The sequence below is a fragment of the Orbicella franksi genome, chromosome 12, assembly GCF_964199315.1.
Source record: "Orbicella franksi chromosome 12, jaOrbFran1.1, whole genome shotgun sequence".
Taxonomy (NCBI): domain Eukaryota; kingdom Metazoa; phylum Cnidaria; class Anthozoa; order Scleractinia; family Merulinidae; genus Orbicella; species Orbicella franksi.
In genome coordinates, this window is record NC_138156.1 from 16261697 (window position 1) to 16287639 (window position 25943).

The following is a 25943-nucleotide window of genomic DNA, read 5'->3' on the forward strand; positions in this document are numbered from 1 at the left end:
TCCTCCTTATAAGTATGCGGTGATTTATCAGATATAAAGACACTGCAGGTGACTTATGCGCCTCTTGGTTTTAAATCCAATAAAACACTGCTTCTCGTTTTTTAAACATTACATAAAAGTTTTGCAGGAGCTGATATTAAATAGTAACAAACTCAATTCAAAAAGGTGAAAAAAATCGGTGGGTCACCGCGCTCATAAAGAATAAACTCCCCCACTATGGAGAGGTTGAGTGCTTTTATTATTATCACAAGTGCTAGTTGACGCTGCAACTGCTGATCTTGAGTGGTGTTATATGTTGTTATTCATAAAATGAATCTTTGCAATTCAGGTGTAGTTCTTTTAAGTATGCCGAGTGACAATTTTTTTCACACCTATTTTTCATACAATGTGCAAACCAGGTGAAGTAAAAGTAGAAAACATTCCCTATTTTCCAAATGCCCATAATTCACTCTGTTTGCCTCCCAAATTTTGCATAAACTATTGTTGTGAAATGCTCTTGGGAATAGCAGACCTCCCAAGAGTATTTCACAACAATAGTTTATGCAAAATTTGGGAGGGGGGGGGGGGGCGGGGGGCAAACACAGTGAATTATGGGCATTTGGAAAATAGAGAATTAACAAAAATCGGGGTTGGAGGTGGAAAAATTGGATCCTGCTTATTCATTATTCCTTGCTTTTGCTCCCGAGTCGTTCATTATTCATTGAAAATTCCAGCTCGGTATTCATAATTCCTTTTTTAAAAATTTATTTCAATTTATATCAGCGTTGCTAACGCACTACTAGCTGTAACCTTTTCACTGGCAGAAGGATATTTTGGGACTATGATTAAAGATAGCTGGTCAGTTTTGATTTCTAACTTAGGAAGTAGAATTTTGAAGCAGTCCTATGAATTAAGGTACATGGTTTCCTTTGCGATCTCAGCTTACTGGAAAACTGTTTGCTTCTTTCAAAGGTGTTTTGAGCTGTAAAATAGGAAAACGAAACATGGAAGGTTTGTTTTAGGCCCAGTTGAGACATCGCATTTCACATGTGCCGAATTTAATTCCTGTTTTGATCGACTTAAATACGGTATTTGATTCAGACGTCGAATTCAATGCTGCCAAATTTAACTCCGTTCGCCGACAGAACATCCCGAGTATAATAATGGGCAATAAATGAATCATAATGATTTACTATAATTTATGCCTTATATTTGGCACATGTTAAATCACCCCCGCTGCCGTCACCACCCCAATGCCGTCACCACCCCCACTGCCATCACCACCCCCACTGCCGTCACCACCCCCGCTGCCGTCACCACCCCCGCTGCCGTCATCACTCCCGCTGCCGTCACCACCCCCACTGCCGTCACCACCCCCACTGACGTCACCACCCCCACTGACGTCACCACCCCCACTGCCGTCATCACCCTCACTGCGATCACCACTTTCTTGGGACGAGTCATGTCAGTTATTTGACCGTCAATTTTTACACTGACTCTATCAAAATCTACATTTTAGATCTGTTAACCAGTTTTATGTAACTTTTGTTGTTTTTTGAAAATTATAACACTAAGGATTTTGTGGGAAATTAAAAATTGTTCATGAGTCACCTGCAACAAGGAATCCGCACTCCGCACTCTACGTTTTCGGAACAGCCCCCTTCACTACGCTTTGTTAGCAAGAGAATTACCGTCACGAAAACATGTTAATGAAAAGACTTTCTGATGCTGCAAATTATTTTAGCCATACAACATGTAATGTATACAACATGTAATGTTACAGCCCAGTTCTCTAACAAGTTAGACCTACCTTACCGCGTGTAAGAGCAGAAACACATTTTACTATCGATAACGCGCACGACCGTTCGTCAGGGACGTCACGCAATGTCGTGCATTACTCGTTACACAACGAGCCAATGAGAGTAGACAGTTACATTAAACATTGGCATCAATCTGATGAATTTTGGTTTTTCAGTTGACGACAAACCTCCGGCTACAGAAGCCCCACCCACTGATCTTCCCCTCTGTCGTCACTTTAAATTGCTATGTTGTGTGTGGGTATTCTGTTTATTGTTGGAGTGTTGGCTGGTGGTACTGAAGAGAGTGCACGCCAAACTGTGGAAACCTAAATGTTTTCTAAGACGACCTCGACGACAGTCTTCCACGAGGCGTAGACCCGTCGGCCGGAAGTGACCACGAGGTAAACTTTTTTGTTCCTGTGTCATCTTGACATCTACAAAAAAAGAAATCATGAACACTAGGTTCAAGCAAGGAAGCATTCTGACTGATTTCATCATTCTCTTTTCTCCCAGATCGATGAGCAAAAGTTCCTCAGAAATTGACGAAGAAGGTGCTTGTACGGATGGCGAGAGCAGTCGATCAGACCTCGCCCCGGCCTTCCAGAGAATCCAAACGCGACAAGTTGGACAACGGAGAAGACCTGCGTAAATGATCCAGCGTCCACAAGCAAGCGGTGGATGCGACTGTACGAAACCCATCGCTAGCTCTGACCGCTCCTCAGGAGGACAGTGACGAGCGAGGAGCATCAAACATAGACGTGGATGCTAGAGGTCCCGGTGGAATGACCGCCTTACATTTGGTTTCGTGTTGCGGTGGGTACGGTGATGGTAGCAACCTGGAAAGACGACTAAGACAGCGGCGATAGTGGAGGAGCGATGGTCTCGGATCTGCTAACTCTTGGGGCAAACTATGAATCTGAGACGGATCAAGATGAGACACCGCTTCATGTTGCTGCTCGGCATTCCAGAGCTGATGTTACTAAACGTCTTCTGGATTATGGAGCTGATAACGGGACCAAGGGATCGATTCAACCGCACACCTTTACACTTAACTATTGGAGCTGATGCCCAGGGAGTGTTTCAGGTAAATATGAGATATCCCACGTGCGCTAGGTAAAACAAAAAATTGTCATATTCCGATAAATAAAAATTGGTATTGCATGTTCTTCAAGTAGATATGTAGCCGGTAAGTGTAGTGCTGTTCACGACACAGAAAGCGCTTTATTCTCGATATTTTTATTCCGTCTCGAAACGGTGTTGTTTCTTTTTGTCGTTAAGATCTTGCTACGAAATCGTACCACCGATCTTGAAGCTAGAATGGACGATGGTACCACACCGCTTATCCTGGCTGCAAGGCATGACTCGTCAGATCTCGTGTCAGATCTCATCAAAGGTCAACGGTGTGGATAATCAAGGTGTGTGTGATCTGCAGTTCCCGTTATCTAGAAAATTAAGGAGATTGATTTGAGTGTTCGCGACGGTCTCTAATACCTTTGATTTGTACATTGATAGGAAAAACCGCGCTGCATTGGGCTGCCTTCGTGAACAGCTTGAAAGTGACCAAAGAACTACTGCAGAATGGCGCCAAGAAGGATACACAAGATAAAAAGGTTAGTTGAAATATAACTTGACACATTGTCCCAGGCTAGTGAGTCGCTTATAACGAGATGGTACGGATTTTTCCCTTGCATTCTATTTCCGTTTTGTTATCTTATAGGGTCCAACACCGTTGTTCCTTGGCTGTCGCGAGGGAAGCGTCCAGACCGTACGACATCTGTTAATGAACTATGCTAACCGCAAAGTCGTGGATACTATGGATAAGACACCGGAAGATATCGCAAAACAAAGGCATCATCACGACAATGTAGAATTGCTCACGGATTGGTCATTAGGCTATTATTCTCTCAAGACTGTACCACCCCCACCTCACCCCCGAGGGACAAAAAAATCGCCACTCGCAAGTATGACTTCTCCTGCGACATCCCCGCCGGCGGTTGAAATTCATAATGGCGGCGAACAACACCGCCCCTGACACACCCTACGTGATTTAATAGGTTTAGTATTTTTCAAGTCCACCAACGTCCCTGGAACTCTTATCGTAGCTGTTAGCGTTGATATTGTACTTTTTCAAATCATTAAAAAAAAGCCAATGTCACATGTTTTTCTCCTTTTTTTGGTACCTTTACGGAGGAAAAACCCTACAGATGAGATATCTGTCACCCACACTTCTTTTATTATCACAAAAAAAAACTTTGTAAAACACATTTCATGTAAAACGATGAATAGACCAATTTCGATATATTAAAATTGAGTCTAAAAGAATAGACCTCAGTGTGAGGCTCTGGGGAATAACTACAGAGTTTGTGGGGTTTATTCCCCAGAGCCTCGTGCTGAAGTCTATTGTGTTAAACTGAATTTTAATATATCGAAATTGGTCTATTCCATTAAAAGTTGTTTATGAGTCACATGCACCAATCAAAGCGATTTCTCGCGTGACGTCAAGAGAGGGGAATGGCCCGAGCATGACGTCAGCCCACAGAGAGGAGGGGAAGGGGGTATCGCCTTTTTTTCTAGAGCCGAGTCTAATATAAGGCGTCGCGTAGTGTCCAACTTCAAACTTCTCAGCATGGACTCCCCTAGAGATTTAAGCCTTTTACGGCAGGCCCTTCGTCACGAGCAAGAGACTTGTGAGGTGAGTTTGATTGTTTTCGTTATGAATATTTGACAACCGTCCTAGCCAACTAGAACAAAAACATTTTTTATTGGTAGACACTCAATCACTGGGATAAGCTACCCCTAGAAATCCAACGAATGATACAGTGGTTAGCTGATCGCCTACATGCTAAGGACAGAGTGGAAAATGACGGCATTAAATTCACCTAAATTTCGAACCCTTTTTCATCTGTAAACGTTTATTTTCACTAAGCTGCGAACACCATGTACTCGAACATTTTCCGCTTCGCCACGAATCTCTCACCACCACTGTATGTGCAAACAGTCCTATCCGTATAGCTTTAGATGAAGATCTGAGTCACGCTTAGGCAGGTCAGGCAGATAGATTTCCAGATTTCTCTCTGGGGTGACAGAGGTCCCGCTTTGTAAACATAAGGATGGGAGGAGAAAATTTAAAAAAATGCCCATGAGTCATGCACGTCCGTCCTATTTTTTTGAGAATCTCACTTTAGCACCCCCAGCGCCATCTCTGGTCTGACTTCACCGCGTGACGGGGATCACCTCGATCATGACGTCAGCCCATGGACGAGGAGACTTTCCAATCACGTCATTTCAGAGGGGGAGCGGAGGGAGGGGGTATGGCTTTTTTTCGATTATAAAAAGGAGCTCCAACGAACAATTGTAAGTACTTTACACCATGTCAGTCTCGACCACGTTGAGTGGCAGACAAAAAGACGGCAAGAGAATCGAGTTTTTACAGAAAGGTATCAAACCGTTATGGGATTTGTTGAGTCCGTTCCAGTGTGCCTTCCTCTCAGTTCCACCTCACAAAGGATTTTCGCTCCCTGCCATGGTGGAGATACTACAACAATGGAAGCTTTACAATTGCACCAAGTTAAAGGAACACTATAACAATTACAAATTCTTAAAAGGTGTTCTTCACAACCCAAGAAGACGGAACCTTGGCGAGCAGAGAAAATTAAGGCGCGGGGAGTCTCTGAAAGACTCTTTTACTCACATCATTAATCTTCAGACTGACGTAAAACAATGCCAGGACGACTGGAACATTTTTGAACTGACGCAACTCCAGGAACTGTTACCTGACAATCAATTGTTGATCGTGGAAGCTAAACCTTCAGATCATTCGTGTCATTTTCTCTTTGTGGGACCACCGAACTCGACAGCCTTTTTATCTTAAAGGAAGGGTCCCATTTTGATGGAATAAAAGATCCCATCAGCTTTTTTGAAAAATAGTGTCTTTTCCACTGTTGTTGCTAAGAAAACCTCGTTAAAAAAATTCATGTTTTGATGTCATCGTCACGTATGGTCTCAACTTTTTTATGACCTCTAGAAGAGGGGTTGTTCTCCCTGTCCATGACGTCAGCCCCAACCCCACCCCCAAGCAGGGGTGCTAAGCCCAACCCTAGACTCAACCCTAAGCCTAAAGCAAAAGCCTAAGCTCGTGACATCATCGCCTTACACCGATAACGTGGCAACAGTTCATTATCGGACAGTTTGTTATCGGACAGTTTGTTATCGGACAGTTTGTTATCGGACAGTTTGTTATCGGACAGTTTGTTATCAGACAGTATGTTATCAGACAGTTTGCTATCAGACAGTTTGTTATCGCACAGTTTGTTATGAGACAGTTTGTCAGCGGACAGTTTGTTATCAGACACTTTGTTATCAGACAGTTTGTTATCGGACAGTTTGTTATTAGACAGTTTGTCAGCGGACAGTTTGTTATCAGACAGTTTGTTATCGGACAGCTTGTTATCAGACAGTTTGTCAGCGGACAGTTTGCTATCGGACAGTTTGTTATCGGACAGTTTGTTATCAGACAGTTTGTTATCAGACAGTTTGTTATCAGACAGTTTGTTATCAGACAGTTTATTATCGGACAGTTTGTTATCAGACAGTTTGTTATCGGACAGTTTGTTATCAGACAGTTTATTATCGAACAGTTCAATAAACCAATCACATTCAAAGTTGTAGTTTAAATCACCCAATCACATTTCAAGTTGTAGTTTAAACCAACCAGTCACGACCTTGGTTTCAATCACCAACAATTTACGCCTCTTTTGTTATTCTTTTAATGTAAATTTTCCCTTTCTTTCATAACTTGGCTATTATTCTTTTCTCGGAAATTGTTATTTAAACCGCAAATTATTTAGATTAGACTTTGAGGCGACACAGTGAGTGGTTCTTTCGTTTTGAAAGAGATTCCTTACTTGGTAAACATGATTCGTGTGAACACTACCCGCCTAGATTAGCTCAGCTATCCGCGGGCAAGCTATAATTGTAATTTTAATTTGAAAAAAAATTTGAGCGAGATCTTTTTGGGGCAACAAGAGAAATTTGGGTAAAGGGTTTTTAAAACGTTTCCATTTGTTTCGAGAAATTACAATGTCACTACAAAACAGAGATTAACAGTATTGGTTATCAATATGCAAAAAGGTGAGACTCAAAAGCAGTGCGAGTTGGCATTTTCTTAACACCCCTTATTTTTTCGTGTCTCACATTGTCACTGGACAAAAGCTTTATTTTTGTAAGAATTTGGAATTTTTTTTTCATTCTTGATGAAACTTTTTAAGCATTGCAGAAATTTCATTCACGTCCTTACTGAAGCGTGATTTACAGTTAAAATTCCATAGGACGCAAACACGCAATTATGTTCCTCTTATTCTCTTTACATTGTGCTATGTCGAGTGTCTAAAACACAACATGCAATGATCTTTTAAAAATAAATGCTTGTATCGAAAACCGAAAGGTCTTACTTGAGAATTTGAGTCACGTGCTGGGCAACGTGTTTATCAGCTGATCAAATTTCACTTGAACCCGAGATTAAAGAAATGTGAGTGAAACGTGGGAAATACGCCTACACTTTTCTTTGCCTATATCTAGCGATATCTAGCCACATTCGACATGTTGAACCCAGCGCCTCAGCGACGTCCTATCGCCAACGCGTCACCTGCTCCGAATAGGAAAAAGAAATCTTTGCTGAGTACCAGGACGCGCATGCAAAAACCAAGCATAAAGGAAAGAAAGTTAAATTTACGGTTCGTCATGCGCCAAATCAATCGCAACTAAGTTTCACCAGCGGTGATGAAACAATCACAAGTAGGCCTAAAAGCAGGAACATCGACGCCGAAAACGTTGGCAAAGATCTTTAGAGTGACAGTGTTACATATCCTGAGTGGAGTAATTCGTATAGTCAGTGATCGTCCGGGTGAGGGTAGTTTTGAAAAGAGCTGTTGTTGGTGACTGACGTTTCGACAACCTGAGCGGAAGTCATCTTTAGAGTCAAGCGAATAGCGTTTGTCAGTCGTTGATGTTATAAGTCTGGTCCGTTGAACGTGATTGGTCAGTTTAGCCATGATGGTATTGGCTGAAAGACTACTGATACTCCTGGGTTCAAACCATTTAAATCCAAATCCGGCTACATCGGAATTTACATCAGAATTAATTACAATGGCACAAAGACAGAAGCATTCATTGGTTTCTATTCCACGAAATCAATCGAAGGCGAAGCATTTTATAAACTGGTGAAATCTCAATCTCGACCTCAAGATTATTGTTGGTAAACCATTCGATGGCGCAGCCAATATGAATGGTGTACACAAGGGACTCTCAACAAGAATGGAAGAGTGCTCCCCGCTTAGTATCTACGTTCACTGTTACGGACATGCTTTCAAACTCGTCCTTCAGGATACTATGACACAGATTCTCGAACCAGGCTCTGTACAACTTCTCAGAAGAGAGTCCCAAACGACACGCCCTGTCCGGCAACATAGAAGTAGAAGGTGAAGGTCTGAGACTGACGCTGAAGTCATTGAGTGTCACGCGGTGGTCATTACAATTCTCAGTACCACCTTAGAAATTCTGATTTCACAATACCCAGATTTCGGACTGTTGCTCATGGTAAACATAGCCTGACCTATTTAGGCCCTGTCATTTGGTCCAAACTCGACAAATCTATTCGATCTTCTGAATCATTGCACACTTTTAAAAAGCGCATCAAATTGGTTGATTTCACTAGCCTGCTTGACAGTACTTGTAAAGACTGATCTTTATGTAACAACTAACACTTGATCTTACTGTATGACTCATTGTTTGCTTTATATATATATTTTAAAACACTTAAACACGTATGTGTATTTCATATTTTATTAATTATTAGATAAGTAATCAGATCGTAGTTAGGGTCCCCAATTAGTATACACTGTATGCTAGCGACTTCGACACGTTAATAAAGTTCTTATCTTATCTTATCTTATTCCGGTGGGAAGCCGTGAAGGCCGTACACGGACAAATGGAGCACATTGTAAAAGCTCTGCTCGCGCTGTCTTCAGACAAAAATCCAAAAACCTACTCTGAGAGCAGAGCTTTATTGACCGCCATTTGTGACTTGGAATTTATCTTTGGACTGTGTGTGATGAAAATAATCCTAAGGAACACTAATTGTCTGTGCCGATATCTTCAGGGGAAGACAGTCGACGTCATCTCCGCACGTAGAAACGCCAACATGACCATTCAGACCCTACGCGAGTGTCGGAGTAAGTTTCAGCAGCCTATGGCAGATAGCATCAGCAATGGGTCTGAAAATTAAGAAGTGACTGACCAATTCTCGGTTTGAATTACGAGAAGCCAGGGCACCCAGACACAAGGCATCGCGCCGCATTCAATTAGGCCCTTGTAGAAATCGAAATCGGACCACCGCATTAACAGTTACTATGCGTCCCTCGACAAGGTGCTGTCCTACCTTGAGGTCAGATTCAGTGGAAATGACCAGGAAATACTCTGTGCTTTGGGAGATATCTGTCACAGGGATACGCCTGATAAAGAGAGCTTCTCTCGCATCGCTAAATTTTACGAAATCGACGGCGAGATTCTGGAAGCTAAGCAGAAAATGTACACAAGTTTTCGTCGTGAGCGCAGATTCCATTCCACGACTGTTTGAGAAATACTGCAAACAATGCATGAGAAAGATCTATTTGATATGTTGCCAGAGTTTTCCAATGTGGTGCACATCCTTGTAGTGATACCCAGTACATCGTGTAGGCTGCAGAACGATCATTCAGTGCGTTGCGCAAATTGAAAACCTACCTCCGCAATAACACGGGGCAACAGCGTGTCAGGAACATCGCACTGATTAACATTGAAAGGGAATATGCCAACTCTGCACTAAACAATGACATGGATCGTAGTATTGATATTTTTGGCCGTTGCAATGGGTGAGACAGTTATTTCTTTGAATACATATGTGTTCTACTTGTAACGTGACCTATCAAGTGGAAGATTATTTTCACTCCATACGAAGGCCTATGTTAGTGAATCCTATGATCCTCGTTTGTGCTCGATTTTTTTGTAAAAATTTGGGCAACTTGCGAAAATTTTTTGGGAAAGTAATTCACCGCCCTCCCCCCCCTTCCCGCCCTGGCAAAAATTGCCTGCACGCCTGTGCTTTTGAGGTCTAGGAAAACTGCTGAGCCCATTCGCGTTCAGCTCGTGCGTCGACTAGCAGTTCACCCAAACAGTGTTAACAGCACATGCATCAAGCAGCGATCAGATAAAAAAAGGGGTTTTATTCGTGCCGATATGTTAGAGAGAGGTTCACCCAGGTAGTATTTTGGCTCGTGTTTTATGCTTTGTCAACTCTCAAGGCAGTTCGTATCGCTGCGGAGAAGTGGTACACCAATTGATGGTTTTAGACTCCAAATTGAGGCCGAGGTTCAAATTCGAGCTCTGGCCAGCTGGTCGGGAAAACACATTTCACTCTCATGATGCCTGACCAACCCTTGGAGTGTAGATGAGTATAAGAGCATATTGTTAGGGTAAGCTGATATAAAACTGCTGGAAGAAGTCTGCGATGATCATGGACCAGAACGAGCAACGATACCCATTGCTCGTTGTTTATTGTTAAAAAGTAAACCTGGCGGAGAATTATCTGACCAGAGTTATCAGTCAAGCAGTAAAAAACATGTCAGCTATCATACTGAATTGGCTTAGGCTCTTCGAGGGGAAAGAAAGTGAAGAGAAGAAGAGCTTGATGGCAAACTAACTCAGTAATAGCTCCCTGGGTTTCAAGCCCGATCATGTTCAAATAAAGTTCTTCAGTAAGGGAAAGGATAGCTAAGCTAACTAACCGTGAAGACTACTTCTTCTTCGGATGAGCCGGCTCGCTTTGTTCTTAACACCTTTTGACTCTTAATGAAGACTGTGGCCGGGAATCGCTAAAGTAAAATGTTTTAATCACTGAAATGCTTCACCACTTGATACAACGGAAACTTTTTAAGACAGGAAGCGCCGCGCTTTGAATGGAGGGCTGTCGCTGCAATTACGTTACAAATTGATTACTTTTAAGAAATGAGCGATCCTAAAACATCTCTAATAGAATTTGATTCTATCTTGAATCTACGGTCTAGAATAGTGCTATAACAAGTGGTTTACAGGAACGTAGGTTCATGCATATCCAATGGAGTTGAATCCTGAACTACAGCAGAGACAAGACTCCTATTACAAGAGCTGTAGTCATAGATATCATCCAGGCACTCTCCACGTTCCAAGCAGCCTTGGCGGTGGGTTTGGGCCAGTTAACCTCCTCCTCGTACTCATTCCAACCGGGGGTAGCAATGTTAATGACCACGCCATTGGGATCGTCCACTGCACACCTCCTGTGACCTCCCACCGAGCCTAACGGACGCATCAGAGGGAGATCTCGGCTTTGAAGATAGTGGCACCACCTGTAACGGAATCATACCAAGAGCTAGCCCTGAAGTCTATCTTTCCCGCTCTATATATTCTTGGACCCAGGCGGGAGAAGAGCGCATGCTGAATAACGGATATATACACAAAGTTCGTAAGTGACTATTGGTTGATCGTGGCAGTGCTAGTATTGCAACTTGAATTTTGTACTGGACGCACTCATGATAGCTGTTAAGATGTTCTGATAAGAAAGTGCTGTGTCCTTAACTGAAATAGATTCCATGTTGCCGTACGTCTGTTCAGTAATTGATCACAGATGACATCAAAATGTGGCAGGAACAAAAAAAGGGCAGACGAGGCGATAGCCCAGTGTGTCACTGGCGTTCTTACTACAATTTCAGTGACGTTTTCCGTGATTTATTAGTGAATAGAATCTCTTGGTTTTATGGAATCTCTGAGTTTTAGATACAATAATAAAGAAACAAAGAAAGAATGTTAATGAACATCATCTATGCGTCTGCCCTACATTTGTTCATGCGTCAGAACCAGTCGAAATGCGACAGTAATACGACATATAAAAATGGTATGTTGGAGTATGTAATAGTGGAAGAAAGAACGTGACTCTAAAGTGACCAGACAGAGGCGACACCTGTCAGTCATGAATCTTACCTATCAACTTCAGTCGAGGTATTGAAGTTAAAAGTGTATGACAGACCACGTCCGTCAAACTCTTCCAGCAGATGAGGAATCAAAGACGCTGGGTTATAGGTAATGTTCCGAGGATGGAAAGGACGAAACTCCACGGTGCCATTAGCAGCGATCATCGTTAACACCCAGCCAACCCAGTCCACCCCTCTCTCCACTGTAATGTTCAAGTGTTTGCTGTACCAAGTTTGTAGTTCTTGTAAATCATGGGAGGTGTAATAAAATGTCATGCTGCTAACACCTGTTATCATACGGGAAAAAAATTGTGTTAATTTACTACTACTAGTTTAACCAGCTCGATCGTTCTCATTCCTTTTGTATGATAAATCGCAACTTACTCACACCAATGCCTTTTGATTCGTATCCACGAATTAGGAGGCGAGATTTCGATTCTGTTAAATCCAGTTTTCTCCATATGACAAAGTAGAAATGGAAAATCCACAAAGAGTGATTTTCATTTGCCACGGTGTCCATCATAATTCGCGTTTGCGTTGGATTTACATTCTACACCAGAAGCATATCACCTTGAACAAGGTGACATGCTTCTGTCTACGCTGAATGATTGGTTTAAAAAACGCGTGCCACTTTCTCAACCAATCAGAAATAAACCGAAACCTATCGCGACTTGTAGCACACGTTTGCCTGCTCTCCGCACCAATTACGCGTATATGCTTCGAGCTTTGATTGGTCCAATGGAGTGATAACTTTGGTTTAGATTTTACGGCACTCAATTTAACACCGGATCATAAAACGTAATATTACTTCACCCTTTGGCTCAGCTGGAGTTTCGTTCCAGTGCGCCAGATTCAGCGGTATTCCATTTGGATCTATGACGTAACAGTGACGTTCAAACCAGGGTTCAGTTTTGATTGGCATGGCCATTGGATAGCCGGACTTGTTAAACTCTTCACAAGCAGCATCCACGTCTCCAAAGTTGTATGTGAGGAACATGCCTTTTCCCGCGAATTCCTTGGCCAGCTGTGGTCTGGTGCATGAATGTTCTGCACCCTCCACGACGAAATCAAGAAAAGCTATTCCTACAATAAAACAAAAATTAGGTTAAAAAACGCGTATGGTTGTTAAATATGTGACAGCGCATTAAACTTCTAGTTCTATATTTACTGGCTGAACATCAATATATTAGAGGATTTATGGGCTCGCTCACTCACTCAGGTTACACTATTTCTTAGGCTTTTCTCGTGCATGTTGTCACCGGAGGAGCATTTTTATCTGCAACAATTCAAGCTCATTCCCTAACCTCTGGACCTAAAGTTCTGTTCACAATAGACGGTGTCACCACAAACATTACTCACCTCCATAATGTTAATAGTAATTTTCGACAACCTTCCAATGATTGACAATCGTTCCTCTACCGCCATGGAAGAGGTGGGTGGAGAAGAAGTCAGCGAATAACAACAACAATAAGAAGCAAACAAAGCTGAACGTCCCTGTTATGGTCTAGTCACATGAGGAGAAGCATCATGATCCATCATGTTTCAATACGTACCTGGTGCGGGTGATAGAGAAAGAAATCCAGGGGTTTCCTTTACTACTTTAAACTTCAAGTATTTTGTGTAAAATTGTCTGGTTTCCTTCAGCTTACTTGTGCTGACTGTTATGTCCACATTGACAAGCCCTGCATGTGTACAAAGGAAGCAATCAGTCTTTTTCTTATTGAAATTACGTTTTATTCAAAGGACAAGACAGTAAACTATTTCTTTCCATAGATTTAGCCATTCAATCAATTCTCTTCGCTCAGGTTGGATTCATGCCGATCACAGCTATATTCACGATTCTAATTAATCTGTTTCTGTGGAGTCTGAGCGAAATAGCAACAGTAGTAAGTTTCTCGCACAGCTGTTTTTTTTTCAGCTGAATTTACAAGTATTTACTCAGCTCCTATTATCTAGTGTGAATTTCCTGATTTAAGACGGAAACACGACTGCACAACTGAAAAGGGAAATCAGCGAACCAATAAGTACGGCGTAAAAACTACACATTGACTGAAACGTGGAAATTGTTCCTGCTAAATTGTATTTGCTAATTTATGCCACGAGTTGCAATAAACAATATAATCACGTCTGCTTACTCCAGATACCAAGACTATAGGTCTAACTTTAATTGACAATCTCATGACCCTCTTCATCGCTTTTTGGCTTGAGTAGAAAATGTGGAACAGATCACATGTCACACTGACTAGATAATGTGTTTCCCTTTTTTCTGGGATGCGAAGTTTTAGGGAAAGAGCACATAAGAAATGCGTAGATCTACGAAATCGTGTCCGAAGCAAAGCTAGCGGCAGTTAACAACAGGTTCTTAGTATGTATAAAGGAAATCGATCTCTGCTGCATTAATATTCCACTAGCCGGCTGACGGTTCTTTTTTTGTTATTAAAGCGAAGTCAACTCCGTACCTCATACTCACTAGACAGTAGCAATTAAGGGGAAAACGTTGAAAGTTCTTGCACTGGAACATTCCCAGTGATATTCTACATAGTGCGGATTCCAAAAATGCTAGAAATTTGTACATTTGACACACATCAAGTTTGTATACTTCTTGAAGGATGATTTAATCTTGTTGCAGCGCACAGTTTTTTGCTTGGTTTAATCTCAAGCTATCAGGCTGTTCATGACATGGAAGCTGTTTGTTAATAGTATCATTTCTTTCTAATTTCTTCTATAACTGCAGACATGTGGCTTGAGATGACTGATATCATCTTAAGCAAGTTAGCGAGTAAAAGGGCCGATATGCTTACTAATACATGTTCAGCTACCGCAGCTACCGCATTTCTTTAAGAAAATCCAAGATAGAATAATCCAGAGTGGATTCTTCGGTTCCTTTGACGCACCATGATCCGAGAGATCTTGGATTGTTCTGTTTAACAAAGAAACGCAAAATCCGTTTTCGGATTCTTCCGGATTTAAGAATCCAATCTTAGATTTTCTTAAAGAAACGCACCCACATGTCAGTCTTCGGTGCGTCTTGATCGACGACGCTCCACGCTGTGCCCATCGTTTCAACGCGCGAGTAGCAACGAACAAACATAACTGAAGCAGCAAATATAATGTTTATACTACATGTTCGTCCAAGTTGCTTGTCAAACGCTTTAGACAGTATCGACGTCTTACGTCGTTGCAAAGCAAGGAAGAAGCCAAAGCGTGATCATGTGAATGACTTTTAATACATTCATTCAGGGATAGTGTAAATCTTAGTTACTTATTATGAACTTGCCCTCTGTCCTCGCCTGAGAACTTTTGGGGCTTGCACATATAAACGCCACGATAACTGTAAAAACAAAAGGAAACATCCTCGTCAACCTCTCCACGCTCTTTGATTTCGCAAATTCTTGGGTGTATTTTTCAGCAATTCAATTCACAATTTTTATACGGCAGACTCTTTGCATTTGAACTAGATGTTTTGACTAAGAAAGACAAAGACGTGGCATTCGCTTCATCATATATGGTCACTTAAAACAATAAGCAATGTTTCTCAGAAACTTCGCCCGCATGTTTATGTTTCCCGGAAAGATTGCCAGACAAAGACCGATCTACTATGGACTTTATGTCGCGCATTAAAACAAAGCCTATTGACCGATATTTGACGACTCGCTAATGGGTTCTCATAAACTCATAAATTATCAGCTTGTCAACGTCATGTTGGCATGACAACTTCATCCCCACATTTCTGAGATGCTGTTGATTGGTAAAATCAAAAAGAACCCATCAAAATGTTGTCAAAGATTGATTGAAACCTTGCCTTGTCGATTGACGACAGTGGAAAGTCTCAAAACAGTGCACACATTATTGTCCCACGAATTGTATCGCCCACCAGTCTAGCTTTTGATTCACTAAACTCAGAAAAAAAACTCCCATTAAAATTGATATGCTCCCTCCCTGTTTTCAGAGTTCAACACTGAACTTGCATAGTAACCCGGGGGAGGTAATCTCTGAAGTTTTTGGTGGTGGTGGTGGGGGGGGGGGGTGAGTCACCCTAATCTTGAAACCCTTCGCATATTTCAGACCAAAATCTGTGATTCGATGTGAATTTCTTACGCTATTTCAGACCTGAGCCAAAAATTGACAACACATTTCAGACATCTAAAATTACTACACAACTCTAATCAGATGACTGCATGGTGCAGCTGACCAGAAATAGTTTCCATTTGAGTGAACATTTCAGAAGGGTTACAAATTTGCCAATCTCGGTAGGAAAAATCAGTTCCTTGTAGAAAAGAAAAAGAATTCCCAGTGCCAAGCCAGAGTGAAAAACTATCCTATTTCAGACCAAAGCGGTCAAAATCTATATACAGCTGTTTCAACAAAGGTTGTCCCACACAAGCGTAAAGGCGAACGCGACAATGCCGATTGATATTATGTCAATTATGGGTGTAATAGTTTGGCGTTCCTCGTTTGAGGTTAACAGTGCTTCAGGAAGAAAAAACATAAATATACGTGCTTGTGCTGTGTCCCTCTATCATGATGAAATGCCTTTAACTTCAATCGAGCAACCGTTGGTCTTCATTACCCATAATACCCTTCGACATTATCGCGTACGCTTTTGCACTTTCATAGGACAACCTTTCTTGAAACAGCTGTATGCCACTTTGCCAAACTCCGCTAATTCGAACTCGGTTATTTCGAATTCCCCGTTATTTCGAACTTAAAACCATTTTCCTTGGATTTGCCGTTCAGTCATTTACTATCGACTATTTCGAACGCTCGTAGCTTGAGTATCAGGCTCATTCTCTGCAGGTTCCATTCCACGACTGTTTGAGAAATACTGCAAACAATGCATGAGACAGATCTATTTGATATGTTGCCAGACTTTTCCAATGTGGTGCATATCCTTGTAGTGATACCTACTACATCGTTTTCCGCAGAACGATCATTCAGTGCGTTGCGCAGATTGAAAACCTACCTCCGCAATAAGTAATGGTAATAGGACTAAGTGGAGTCCAATTCGGTCTGTTATCATAAGAGTGATTACAAAATCGGACGACCGCGAAGCGGGAGTCCGATTTGTTTATCACGAGTATGATTACCGACCGAATTGGACGACACGAAGTCTTATTACTAATTAGTCATAAAAATTACAATTTCCGAGAAAAGAAGAATAGCCAAGTTATGAAAGAAAGGGGAAATTTGCATTAAAATACCTACAAAAGAGATGTAAACATTCTAAGGCCACCGCGCCTCCTACCGGCAATTAGGCGCCAAAAACACAAAAGCGCGCACGCGCACGCACGTAACTACAACTTTGAATGTGGTTGGTTGATTCAAACTACAACTTTGAATGTGATTGGCTTATTGAACTGTCCGAGAACAAACTGTCCAATAACAAACTGTCCGATAACAACTTGGCAAGTAAATTAGTGGAAACCAATCAAAATCGAGAAAATTGTAATTTATGATTACAAGGGATAACAGCGTGTCAGGATCATCGCACTAATTAACATTGAAAGGGAATATGCCAACTCTGTACTAAATAATGACATGGATATTTTTGGCCGTTGCAATGGCAGAGTCAGTTATTTCTTTTTAATGCATATGTGTTCTACTTGTAACGTGACCTATCAAGTGTAAGATTATTTTCACTCCATGTGCAGGCTTATGTTAGTGAATCCTATGACCCTCTTTTGTGCTCGAATTTTTGGAAAAATTTGGGCAACTTGCGAAAATATTTTGGGAAATGATTCACTGTCCCCCCACCCCCACCCCTGGAAAAAATTGCCCGTACGCCTGTGCTTTTGAGGTCTAGGAACTGCCGAGCCCACTCGCGTTCCGCTCGTGCGTCGACTAGCAGTTGACCCAAACAGTGCTAACAGTACATGCATCAAGTAGCGATCAGATTGAAAGGGGGTTTTATGCGTGCCAATATGTTAGAGAGAGGTTCACCCAGGCAGTATTTTGATTCGTGTTTTATGCTTTGTCAACTCTCAAGGCAGTTCGTATCGCTGCGGAGAAGTGGTGCGCCAATGGATGGTACTAGACTCCAAATTAAAGCTGAGGTTTGTCTGGGTTTGAAGCACGATCATGTTCAAATGGAGTTCTTCAGAACGGAGGAAGGATAGTTAAAGCTAGCTAACAAGACTACGTGTTCTTCGAATTGACACGCTTTGTTCTTAACAAGTTTTGACTCTTCGTTAACATCTACATGAAGACTGTGGAATCGCTAAAGTAATATGTTTTAATCATTACAATGCTTCACCACTTGATATATCGGAAGCCTTTTAAAACAGAAAGCGCCGCGTTTTGAATGGAGGGCTGTCGCTGCAATTACGTTACAAATTGATTTACTTTTAACAAATGAGCGATCCTGGAACATCTCTAATAGAATTTGATTCTATCTTGAATCTACGGTCCAGAATAATACTATAACAAATGGTTTACAGGAACATAGGTTCGTGCATATCCAATGGAGTTGAATCCTGAACTACAGCAGAGACAAGACTGCTATTACAAGAGCTGTAGTCATAGATATCATCCAGGCACTCTCCACGTTCCAAGCAGCCTTGGCGGTGGGTTTGGGGCAGTTAACCTCCTCTTCGTACTCATTCCAACCGGGGGTAGCAATGTTAATGACCACGCCATTGGGATCGTCCACTGCACACCTCCTATGACCTCCCACCGAGCCTAACGGATGCATCAGAGGGATATCTCGGCTTTGAAGGTAGTGGGACCACCTGTAACGCAATCGTACCAAGAGCTGGCCCTGAAGTCTCTCTTTCCCGCTCTATATATACTTGAACCCAGTCGGGAGAAGAGCGCATGCTGAATAACGGATATATACACAAAGTTCGTAAGTGACTATTGGTTGATCGTGGCAGTGCTAGTATTGCAACTTGAACTTTGTACTGAAATAGATTCCATGTTGCCGTGCGTCTGTTCAGTAATTGATCACAGATGATATCAAAATGTGGCAGGAACAAAAAAGGGGCACATGAGGCGATAGCCCAGTGTGTCACTGGCGTTCTTACCACAATTTCAGTGACGTTTTCCGTGATTTATTAGTGAATAGAATCTCTTGGTTTTATGGAATCTCTGGGTTTTAGATATAATAATAAAGAAACAAAGAAAAAATGTTAATGAACATCATCTATGCATCTGCCCTACATTTGTTTATGCGTCATTAAGAACCAATCGAGATGCGACAATAATTCGACATATTAAAATGGTATATTGGGGTATATAGTAGTGGAAGAAAGAACGCGACTCTAAAGTGACCAGACAGATGCGACCCTAGTCAGTCATGAATCTCACCCACAGGCGACCCAAGCTCTCAATGTTATCCTTTTTTTTTTCCTTTTTATGCGAACGTTCAGGCTAACGTGACATATGGCATGTACTATTACATAACGACCGAATTTGACCACGCGAAACATGACTCCCGCCTTGCAGCATATGGAGGTGTTGTGTTACAACGGTTTGAATTTATAAAGGTTGGTATGGGAATGCAACGGCTTTGCTTGAAAAGCCAATTATTCTTATATTTTGTGAATAAAATCTACTTACCCTGTTGCTGTGTTGTATTCTTTGTTGTTTGCCAGCTCCTCGGGCCGATCTAACGCGATTTCGGCGAGTTATCGTTCTGTGGGTTTCCACTACTAAAAGAAAGACAAGGCCGGACACTGATTTCCGGAGTGCCCGCCGCTCGAAGCGAATAAATCCACTGAAAATAACCCTGCCGGCTCAATTCCTCCGTAGAATCGAAGAAGAAATGTTGAAGCTCCATGTCAGTTCACTCGCTACGCGATTCCGTCCACAACGCCTTCGCAACGATACATTTATTTCGAGATTGCTTCGCTCGCAAACTCGAAAACAGCCGCGTCACAAAAGTTAGGACACTTTCGCGGTATTGGGTAACTATAATTAGCCCGACCGGGGGTAGTCAGCAACGATTTGTCAACGGTCAAACCAAAATGCTCCCCGGGTAACCGGGCACTCGGTTACTCCCGGGGAGTTTGCGAGCGAAGCAATCTCGAAATAAATGTATCGTTGCCAAGGCGTTGTGGACGGAATCGCGTAGCGAGTGAACTGACATGGAGCTTCAACATTTCTTCTTCGATTCTACGGAGGAATTGAGCCGGCAGGGTTATTTTCAGTGGATTTATTCGCTTCGAGCGGCGGGCACTCCGGAAATCAGTGTCCGGCCTTGTCTTTCTTTTAGTAGTGGAAACCCACAGAACGATAACTCGCCGAAATCGCGTTAGATCGGCCCGAGGAGCTGGCAAACAACAAAGAATACAACATAGCAACAGGGTAAGTAGATTTTATTCACAAAATTTAAGAATAATTGGCTTTTCAAGCAAAGCCGTTGCATTCCCATACCAACCTTTATAAATTCAAACCGTTGTAACACAACACCTCCATATGCTGCAAGGCGGGAGTCATGTTTCGCGTGGTCAAATTTGGTCGTTATGTAATGGTACATGCCATATGTCACGTTAGCCTGAACGTTCGCATAAAAAGGAAAACAAAAAGGATAACATTGACAGCTTGGGCCGCCTGTGTCTCACCTATCAACTTCACTCGAGGTATTGAAGTTAAAAGTGTATGACAGACCACGTCCGTCAAACTCTTCCAGCAGATGAGGAATCAAAGACGCTGGGTTATAGGTAATGTTCCGAGGATTGGAAAGGACGAAACTCCACGGTGCCATTAGCAGCGGTCATCGTTAACACCCAGCCAACCCAGTCCACCCCTCTCTCCACTGTCATGTTCAAGTGTTTGCTGTACCAAGTTTGTAGTTCTTGTAAATCATGGGAGGTGTAATAAAATGCCATGCTGCTAACACCTGTTATCATACGGGAAAAAAATTGTGTTAATTTACTACTACTAGTTTAACCAGCTCGATCGTTCTCATTCCTTTTGTATGATAAATCGCAACTTACTCACACCAATGCCTTTTGATTCGTATCCACGAATTAGAAGGCGAGATTTCGATTCTGTTAAATCCAGTTTTCTCCATGTGACAAAGTAGAAATGGAAATCCACATAGAGTGATTGTCACTTGCCACGGTTTCGAACATAATTCGCGTTTGCGTTGGATTTACATTCTACCCCAGAAGCACATCACCTTGAACAAGGTGACATGCTTCTGTCTACGCTAAATGATTGGTTTAAAAAACGCGTGCCACCTTCTCAACCAATCAGAAATAAACCGAAACCTATCGCGACTTGTAGCACACGTTTGCCTGCTCTCCGCACCAATTACGCTTATATGCTTCGAGCTTTGATTGGTCCAATGGAGTGATAACTTTGGTTTAGATTTTACGGCACTCAATTTAACACCAGATCATAAAACGTAATATTACTTCATCCTTTGGCTCAGCTGGAGTTTCGTTCCAGTGCGCCAGATTCAGCGGTATTCCATTTGGATCTATGACGTAACAGTGACGTTCAAACCAGGGTTCAGTTTTGATTGGCATGGCCATTGGATAGCCGGACCTGTTAAACTCTTCACAAGCAGCTTCCACGTCTCCAAAGTTGTATGTGAGGAACATGCCTTTTCCCGCGAATTCCTTGGCCAGCTGTGGTCTGGTACATGAATGTTCTGCACCCTCCACGACGAAATCAAGAAAAGCTATTCCTACAATAAAACAAAACTTGGGTTAAAAAACGCGTATGGTTGTTAAAAATGTGACAGCACACTAAACTTCTTCGTTCTATATTTATTGGCTAATCTTGAACATCTCTATGTTAGAGGATTTATGGGCTCGCTCACTCACTCAGATTACACTATTTCTTAGGCTTTTCTCGTGCATGTTGTCACCGGAGGAGCATTTTTATCTGCAACAATTCAAGCTCATTCCGTTACCTCTGGACCTGAAGTCCTTCTCAGAATAGACGGTGTCACCCCAAACATAACTCACTTCCTTAATGATAATAGTAATTTTTGACCACCTTCAAATGATTGACAATCGTTCCTCTACCGCCATAGAAGAGGTGGGTGGAGAAGGAGTCAGCGAATAATAACAAGAATAAGAAGCAAACAAAGCTGTACGTCCTTGCTATGGTCTAGTCACATGAGGAGAAGCATCATGATCCATCATGTTTCAATACGTACCTGGTGCGGGTGATAGAGAAAGAAATCCAGGGGTTTCCTTTACTACTTTAAACTTCAAGTATTTTGTGTAAAATTGTCTGGTTTCCTTCAGCTTACTTGTGCTGACTGTTATGTCCACATTGACAAGCCCTGCATGTGTACAAAGGAAGCAATCAGTCTTTTTCGTATTGAAATTACGTTTTTTTTCAAAGGACAAGACAGCAAACTATTTCTTTCCATAGATTTAGCCATTCAATCAATTCTCTTCGCTCAGGATGGATTCATACCGATCACAGCTATATTCACGATTCTAATTAATCTGTTTCTGTGGAGTCTGAGCGAAATAGCAACAGTAGTAAGTTTCTCGCACAGTTGTTTTTTTTTCAGCTGAATTTACAAGTATTTACTCAGTTCCTATTATCCAGTGTGAATTTCCTGATTTAAGACGGAAACACGACTGCACAACTGAAAAGGGAAATCTGCGAACCAATAAGTGCGGCGATGTTGTGTCTGCTAAATTGTATTTGCTAATTTATGCCACGAGTTGCAATAAACAATATAATCACGTCTGCTTACTCCAGATACCAAGGCTATAGGTCTAACTTTAATTGACAATCTCATGACCCTCTTCATCGCTTTTTGGCTTGAGTAGAAAATGTGGAACAGATCACATGTCACACTGACTAGATAATGTGTTTCCCTTTTTTCTGGGATGCGAAGTTTCAGGGAAAGAGCGCCTAAGAAATACGTAGATCTACGAAATCGTGTCCTAAGCAAAGCTTGTAGCGTTAATAACACGTTCTTGGTATATATAAAGGAAATCGATCTCTGCTGCATTAAGATTCCACTAGTCGGCTCACGGTTCTTTTTTGTCATTAAAGCGAAGTCATCTCCGTACCTCATACTCACTAGACAGTAGCAATTAAGGGGAAAGTGTTGAAAGTGCTTGCACTAGAACATTCCTAGTGATACTCTACGTAGTACGGATTCCTACAGACTCCAAAAATGCTACAAATTTGTACATTTGGCACACATCAAGTTTGTATACTTCTTGAAGCATGATTTGATCTTGTTCCAGCGCACAGTTTTTTGCTTCGTTTAACCTCAAGCTATCAGACTGTTCATGACTTTGAAGCCGTTTGTTGATAGTATCATTTCTTTCTAATTTCAGTCTTCGGTACGTCTTGATCGACGACGCTATACGCTGTGTCCATCGTTTCAACGGCGAGTAGCAACCAACAAACAAAACTGAGTGAAGCAGCAAATATGATTTTTATACTTCATGTTCGTCCAGGTTGCTTGTCAAACTGTTTCAGAGACAGTATCGACGTCTTATGTCGTTGCAAAGCAAGGAAGGAGCCAAAGAGTGATCATGTGAATGACTTTTAATACATTCATTCAGGGATAGTCTAAATCTGAGTTACTTACTATATACTTACCCTCTGTCCTCGCCTGAGAACTTTTGGGGCTTGCACATATAAGGGCCACGATAACTGTAAAAACAAAAGGAAACATCCTCATCATCTTCTCCATGCACTTTGATTTCGCCAATTCTTTGGTTTGTTTTTCAGCAATTCAATTCACAATTTTTATACGGCAGACTTTAAATTTGAACTGAATGTTTTGACTAAGAAAGACAAAGGTATTGCATTCACTTCATTATATATGGTCACTTAAGACAATAGGCAATGTTTCTCAGAAACTATTGGATGAGAACCTGTGAAAAAGATGTGAACCTAAGAATTATTCTGTGAAAAAAGCTGTGAAATACACCGTTTCAGGCGTTTTTTCACAGATTTTTCATAGGTTTTTCACAGGGTGTGAAATTTTGAAAACCGGTGAACAGGGCACTTTTCACAGGGTCAAAAACTGTGAAAAAGCCTGTGAAAAAACCTGTGAAATACAACCTGTGAAAAAGAATCTTGTTTTGGACCTTTTTCACAGGTTTTTTCACAGGGTCTAAAATCTTAAAACCTGTGAAGAGGGCACTTTTCACATAGTCAAACCCTATGAAAAAACCTGTGAAAAAAATCTATGAAACACAACCTGTGAAAAAACCTGTGAAAATAGATTTTGTTGACAGGAGCACTTTATGCAGTCTAAAATCTCAGCTGGGTACTTTTCACAAGGATAGCTTGTGAGGAGACGTGCAAAATCTGTGAATGTGGGAAAAGGTGTTAAAGACAACTTAAGAGCTTTTTCACCTTCCCAAAGACTTATAATTTGTAAAAATCTCCGAAAAAGTTACTTTTGCACAGTACAAAAAGTAACTTAGTTAAAGTTAATGACGTTAATAATTTGTAATGCGAACAACAAAATGTTCAGCTGTCACATTAGCAAGATTAAAACATTAGCAAGATTAAAACATAGATTAAAATATATTTTGAAATAAACTACAAAAATGTCATTAACTTTGTTTTCAGCTGTTAGCATCAGTCACCATTCACTATCTAAAATGACCTGACTACATATGCACATGATTATTTTTTTGAACTACTATAGGCTACAAAATAATCACCCTTACCTTATAGTTACTGATTGATTCCCACATGATAACCTGACTGATATTCCATCTGTATCAGCTATAGCGAGACTAGATCTTAAATTGTGTGTTATGGATTTAATACTCATTCATTTGAAACCACTTCTGCGAAGAGATTTCCAGGGTTTGAAATTCATCTGCAAGCTGGTATGGACCTCGATTGAGGACAGCTGCCTCGCAGTCGCGCCTTTGCTGGTTGACCAACGCCTCCATTTTCGAGCAGAAATGTGACATTTCGCCGGGTTGGGAGTCCACTTCTCTCTTCATCACTGCATTCCCTGATTCTGGCAAGTTGTTAAAATAAGGTTCGGATAGGTCTCCCAGCCCAGCATTCCTTGTCACTGGCTTGAGAAAATTTGCCATAATAACATCTCTCTGTCATAAATATATGTTATTTGCCGGCTGGGAGGTCCGTATGGTGAAAAACTGTGACCGAGTGACTTTCCTTGCCATTTTAAAGTGAACAGAGATAAACTTTCGTTGACTAATCGTCGACGGACATGTAAAAAAGGCAAACGATTGACAACTACCGCCAACTTTTAGGAGCGAAATTTAGGCTGCGAAGAAAAAATCCGGCCCGTGGGCCGTATCGTAAAAAGCTGGACCGGTCACGTGCGTATGATTAGCCAATCAAATTCGAGGATTTAGGAATCCGGCCCGCTCAGATGCTTGAGAAAAAAATAAAAATAAATATTACAATTGTTTACTAATTGTCAGTAAGTACTTTCGAAAATCAGTAGTTCTATATGGCCACGCCTTGAAGTAGCTTACTGGGTAAAGCCAAAGAGAGCTATACCTTACACATTGCTTACTGTGCGGGAACAAACGTACACATAGATGATACATGAAACTGCCTAAAAATGCGAAATATTATTAGTTATGCTCAAGCAAGAGATGGGATGTGTTCTCTCAGATCATGGTCTCTTGGCTGAAGCTAATAGACTTAACAAAGAGATTAAACCCATCTCACCAATAAACTGAAAAATCAATTACACTGGACAATTAATTACTTGTGATTTTACATTGTGGGTAGTTTGTAAATCGGTTATGAGGTAACATAGAGAAAAGAACAAGTCCGGTATTGAAAACGTTTTTGCCCATTTTGCTATACTAGGGCGAGTGTATTTTTATATTAACGAGAAAAGATACCGTTTTTACTGCCAGTTTACATCTATTTCGTATACCAAAGTTACATTTAATAGATATTTAAGCAATAAACCACAAGTTTTTATGGTTTATTGGCTGATAAACCACTCGGGATGTTGGAAGAACACGAGAAGAATTCGTAAATCACGAGCCTGCGGCTCGTGATTTACGAATTCGTGATTTGGAATTCCAACATCCCAAGTAATAATGATAATAATTCAGAAGACACGCGAAATTTCCATGAGTTTACTGGCACAATAAATCATAGCTGATTGACCAATCAAAGCGCGCGCATTGATTTGATTATATTATTATATAAATATCTATATCTATACTATATCTCAATCACC

The 25943-nt window shown here is 41.4% G+C and overlaps 2 protein-coding genes across 2 annotated transcripts; both read right to left on the bottom strand.

Moving 5' to 3' along the window:
* Window positions 1-9659: 9659 nt before the first annotated feature.
* LOC145462448 (uncharacterized) lies at window positions 9660-15830 on the bottom strand. Its single transcript, XM_081445981.1, has 5 exons — window positions 15093-15830; window positions 13369-13497; window positions 12629-12898; window positions 11826-12102; window positions 9660-11194 (listed from the first exon to the last, which is right to left on the bottom strand). Exons 1-5 carry the CDS (start codon window positions 15166-15168, stop codon window positions 10945-10947), a joined length of 1002 nt encoding a protein of 333 aa, XP_081302107.1. The 5' UTR covers window positions 15169-15830; the 3' UTR covers window positions 9660-10944.
* Window positions 15831-20552: 4722 nt separating this feature from the next.
* LOC145462486 (uncharacterized) lies at window positions 20553-23584 on the bottom strand. The gene is made up of 3 exons (XM_081446023.1): window positions 23345-23584; window positions 21927-22055; window positions 20553-21449 (listed from the first exon to the last, which is right to left on the bottom strand). The coding sequence occupies exons 1-3, from the start codon at window positions 23436-23438 to the stop codon at window positions 21145-21147; spliced, it is 528 nt and encodes a 175-aa protein (XP_081302149.1). The 5' UTR covers window positions 23439-23584; the 3' UTR covers window positions 20553-21144.
* Window positions 23585-25943: the final 2359 nt, after the last annotated feature.

Coding starts and splice junctions, on each gene's coding strand:
- LOC145462448 (XM_081445981.1), bottom strand. CDS start 15,168: ATGTTTCCTTTTGTTTTTACAGTTATCGTGGCGTTTATATGTGCAAGC. Junction 12,103..12,628: donor AACTCCAGCTGAGCCAAAGG/GTGAAGTAATAT, acceptor GTATGATAACAG/GTGTTAGCAGCATGACATTT. Junction 11,195..11,825: donor ACCTCGACTGAAGTTGATAG/GTAAGATTCATG, acceptor ATTCCGTTACAG/GTGGTGCCACTATCTTCAAA.
- LOC145462486 (XM_081446023.1), bottom strand. CDS start 23,438: ATGGAGAAGATGATGAGGATGTTTCCTTTTGTTTTTACAGTTATCGTG. Junction 22,056..23,344: donor TTCTCAGGCGAGGACAGAGG/GTAAGTATATAG, acceptor GTACACATGCAG/GGCTTGTCAATGTGGACATA. Junction 21,450..21,926: donor TTCTCTATCACCCGCACCAG/GTACGTATTGAA, acceptor GTTTTATTGTAG/GAATAGCTTTTCTTGATTTC.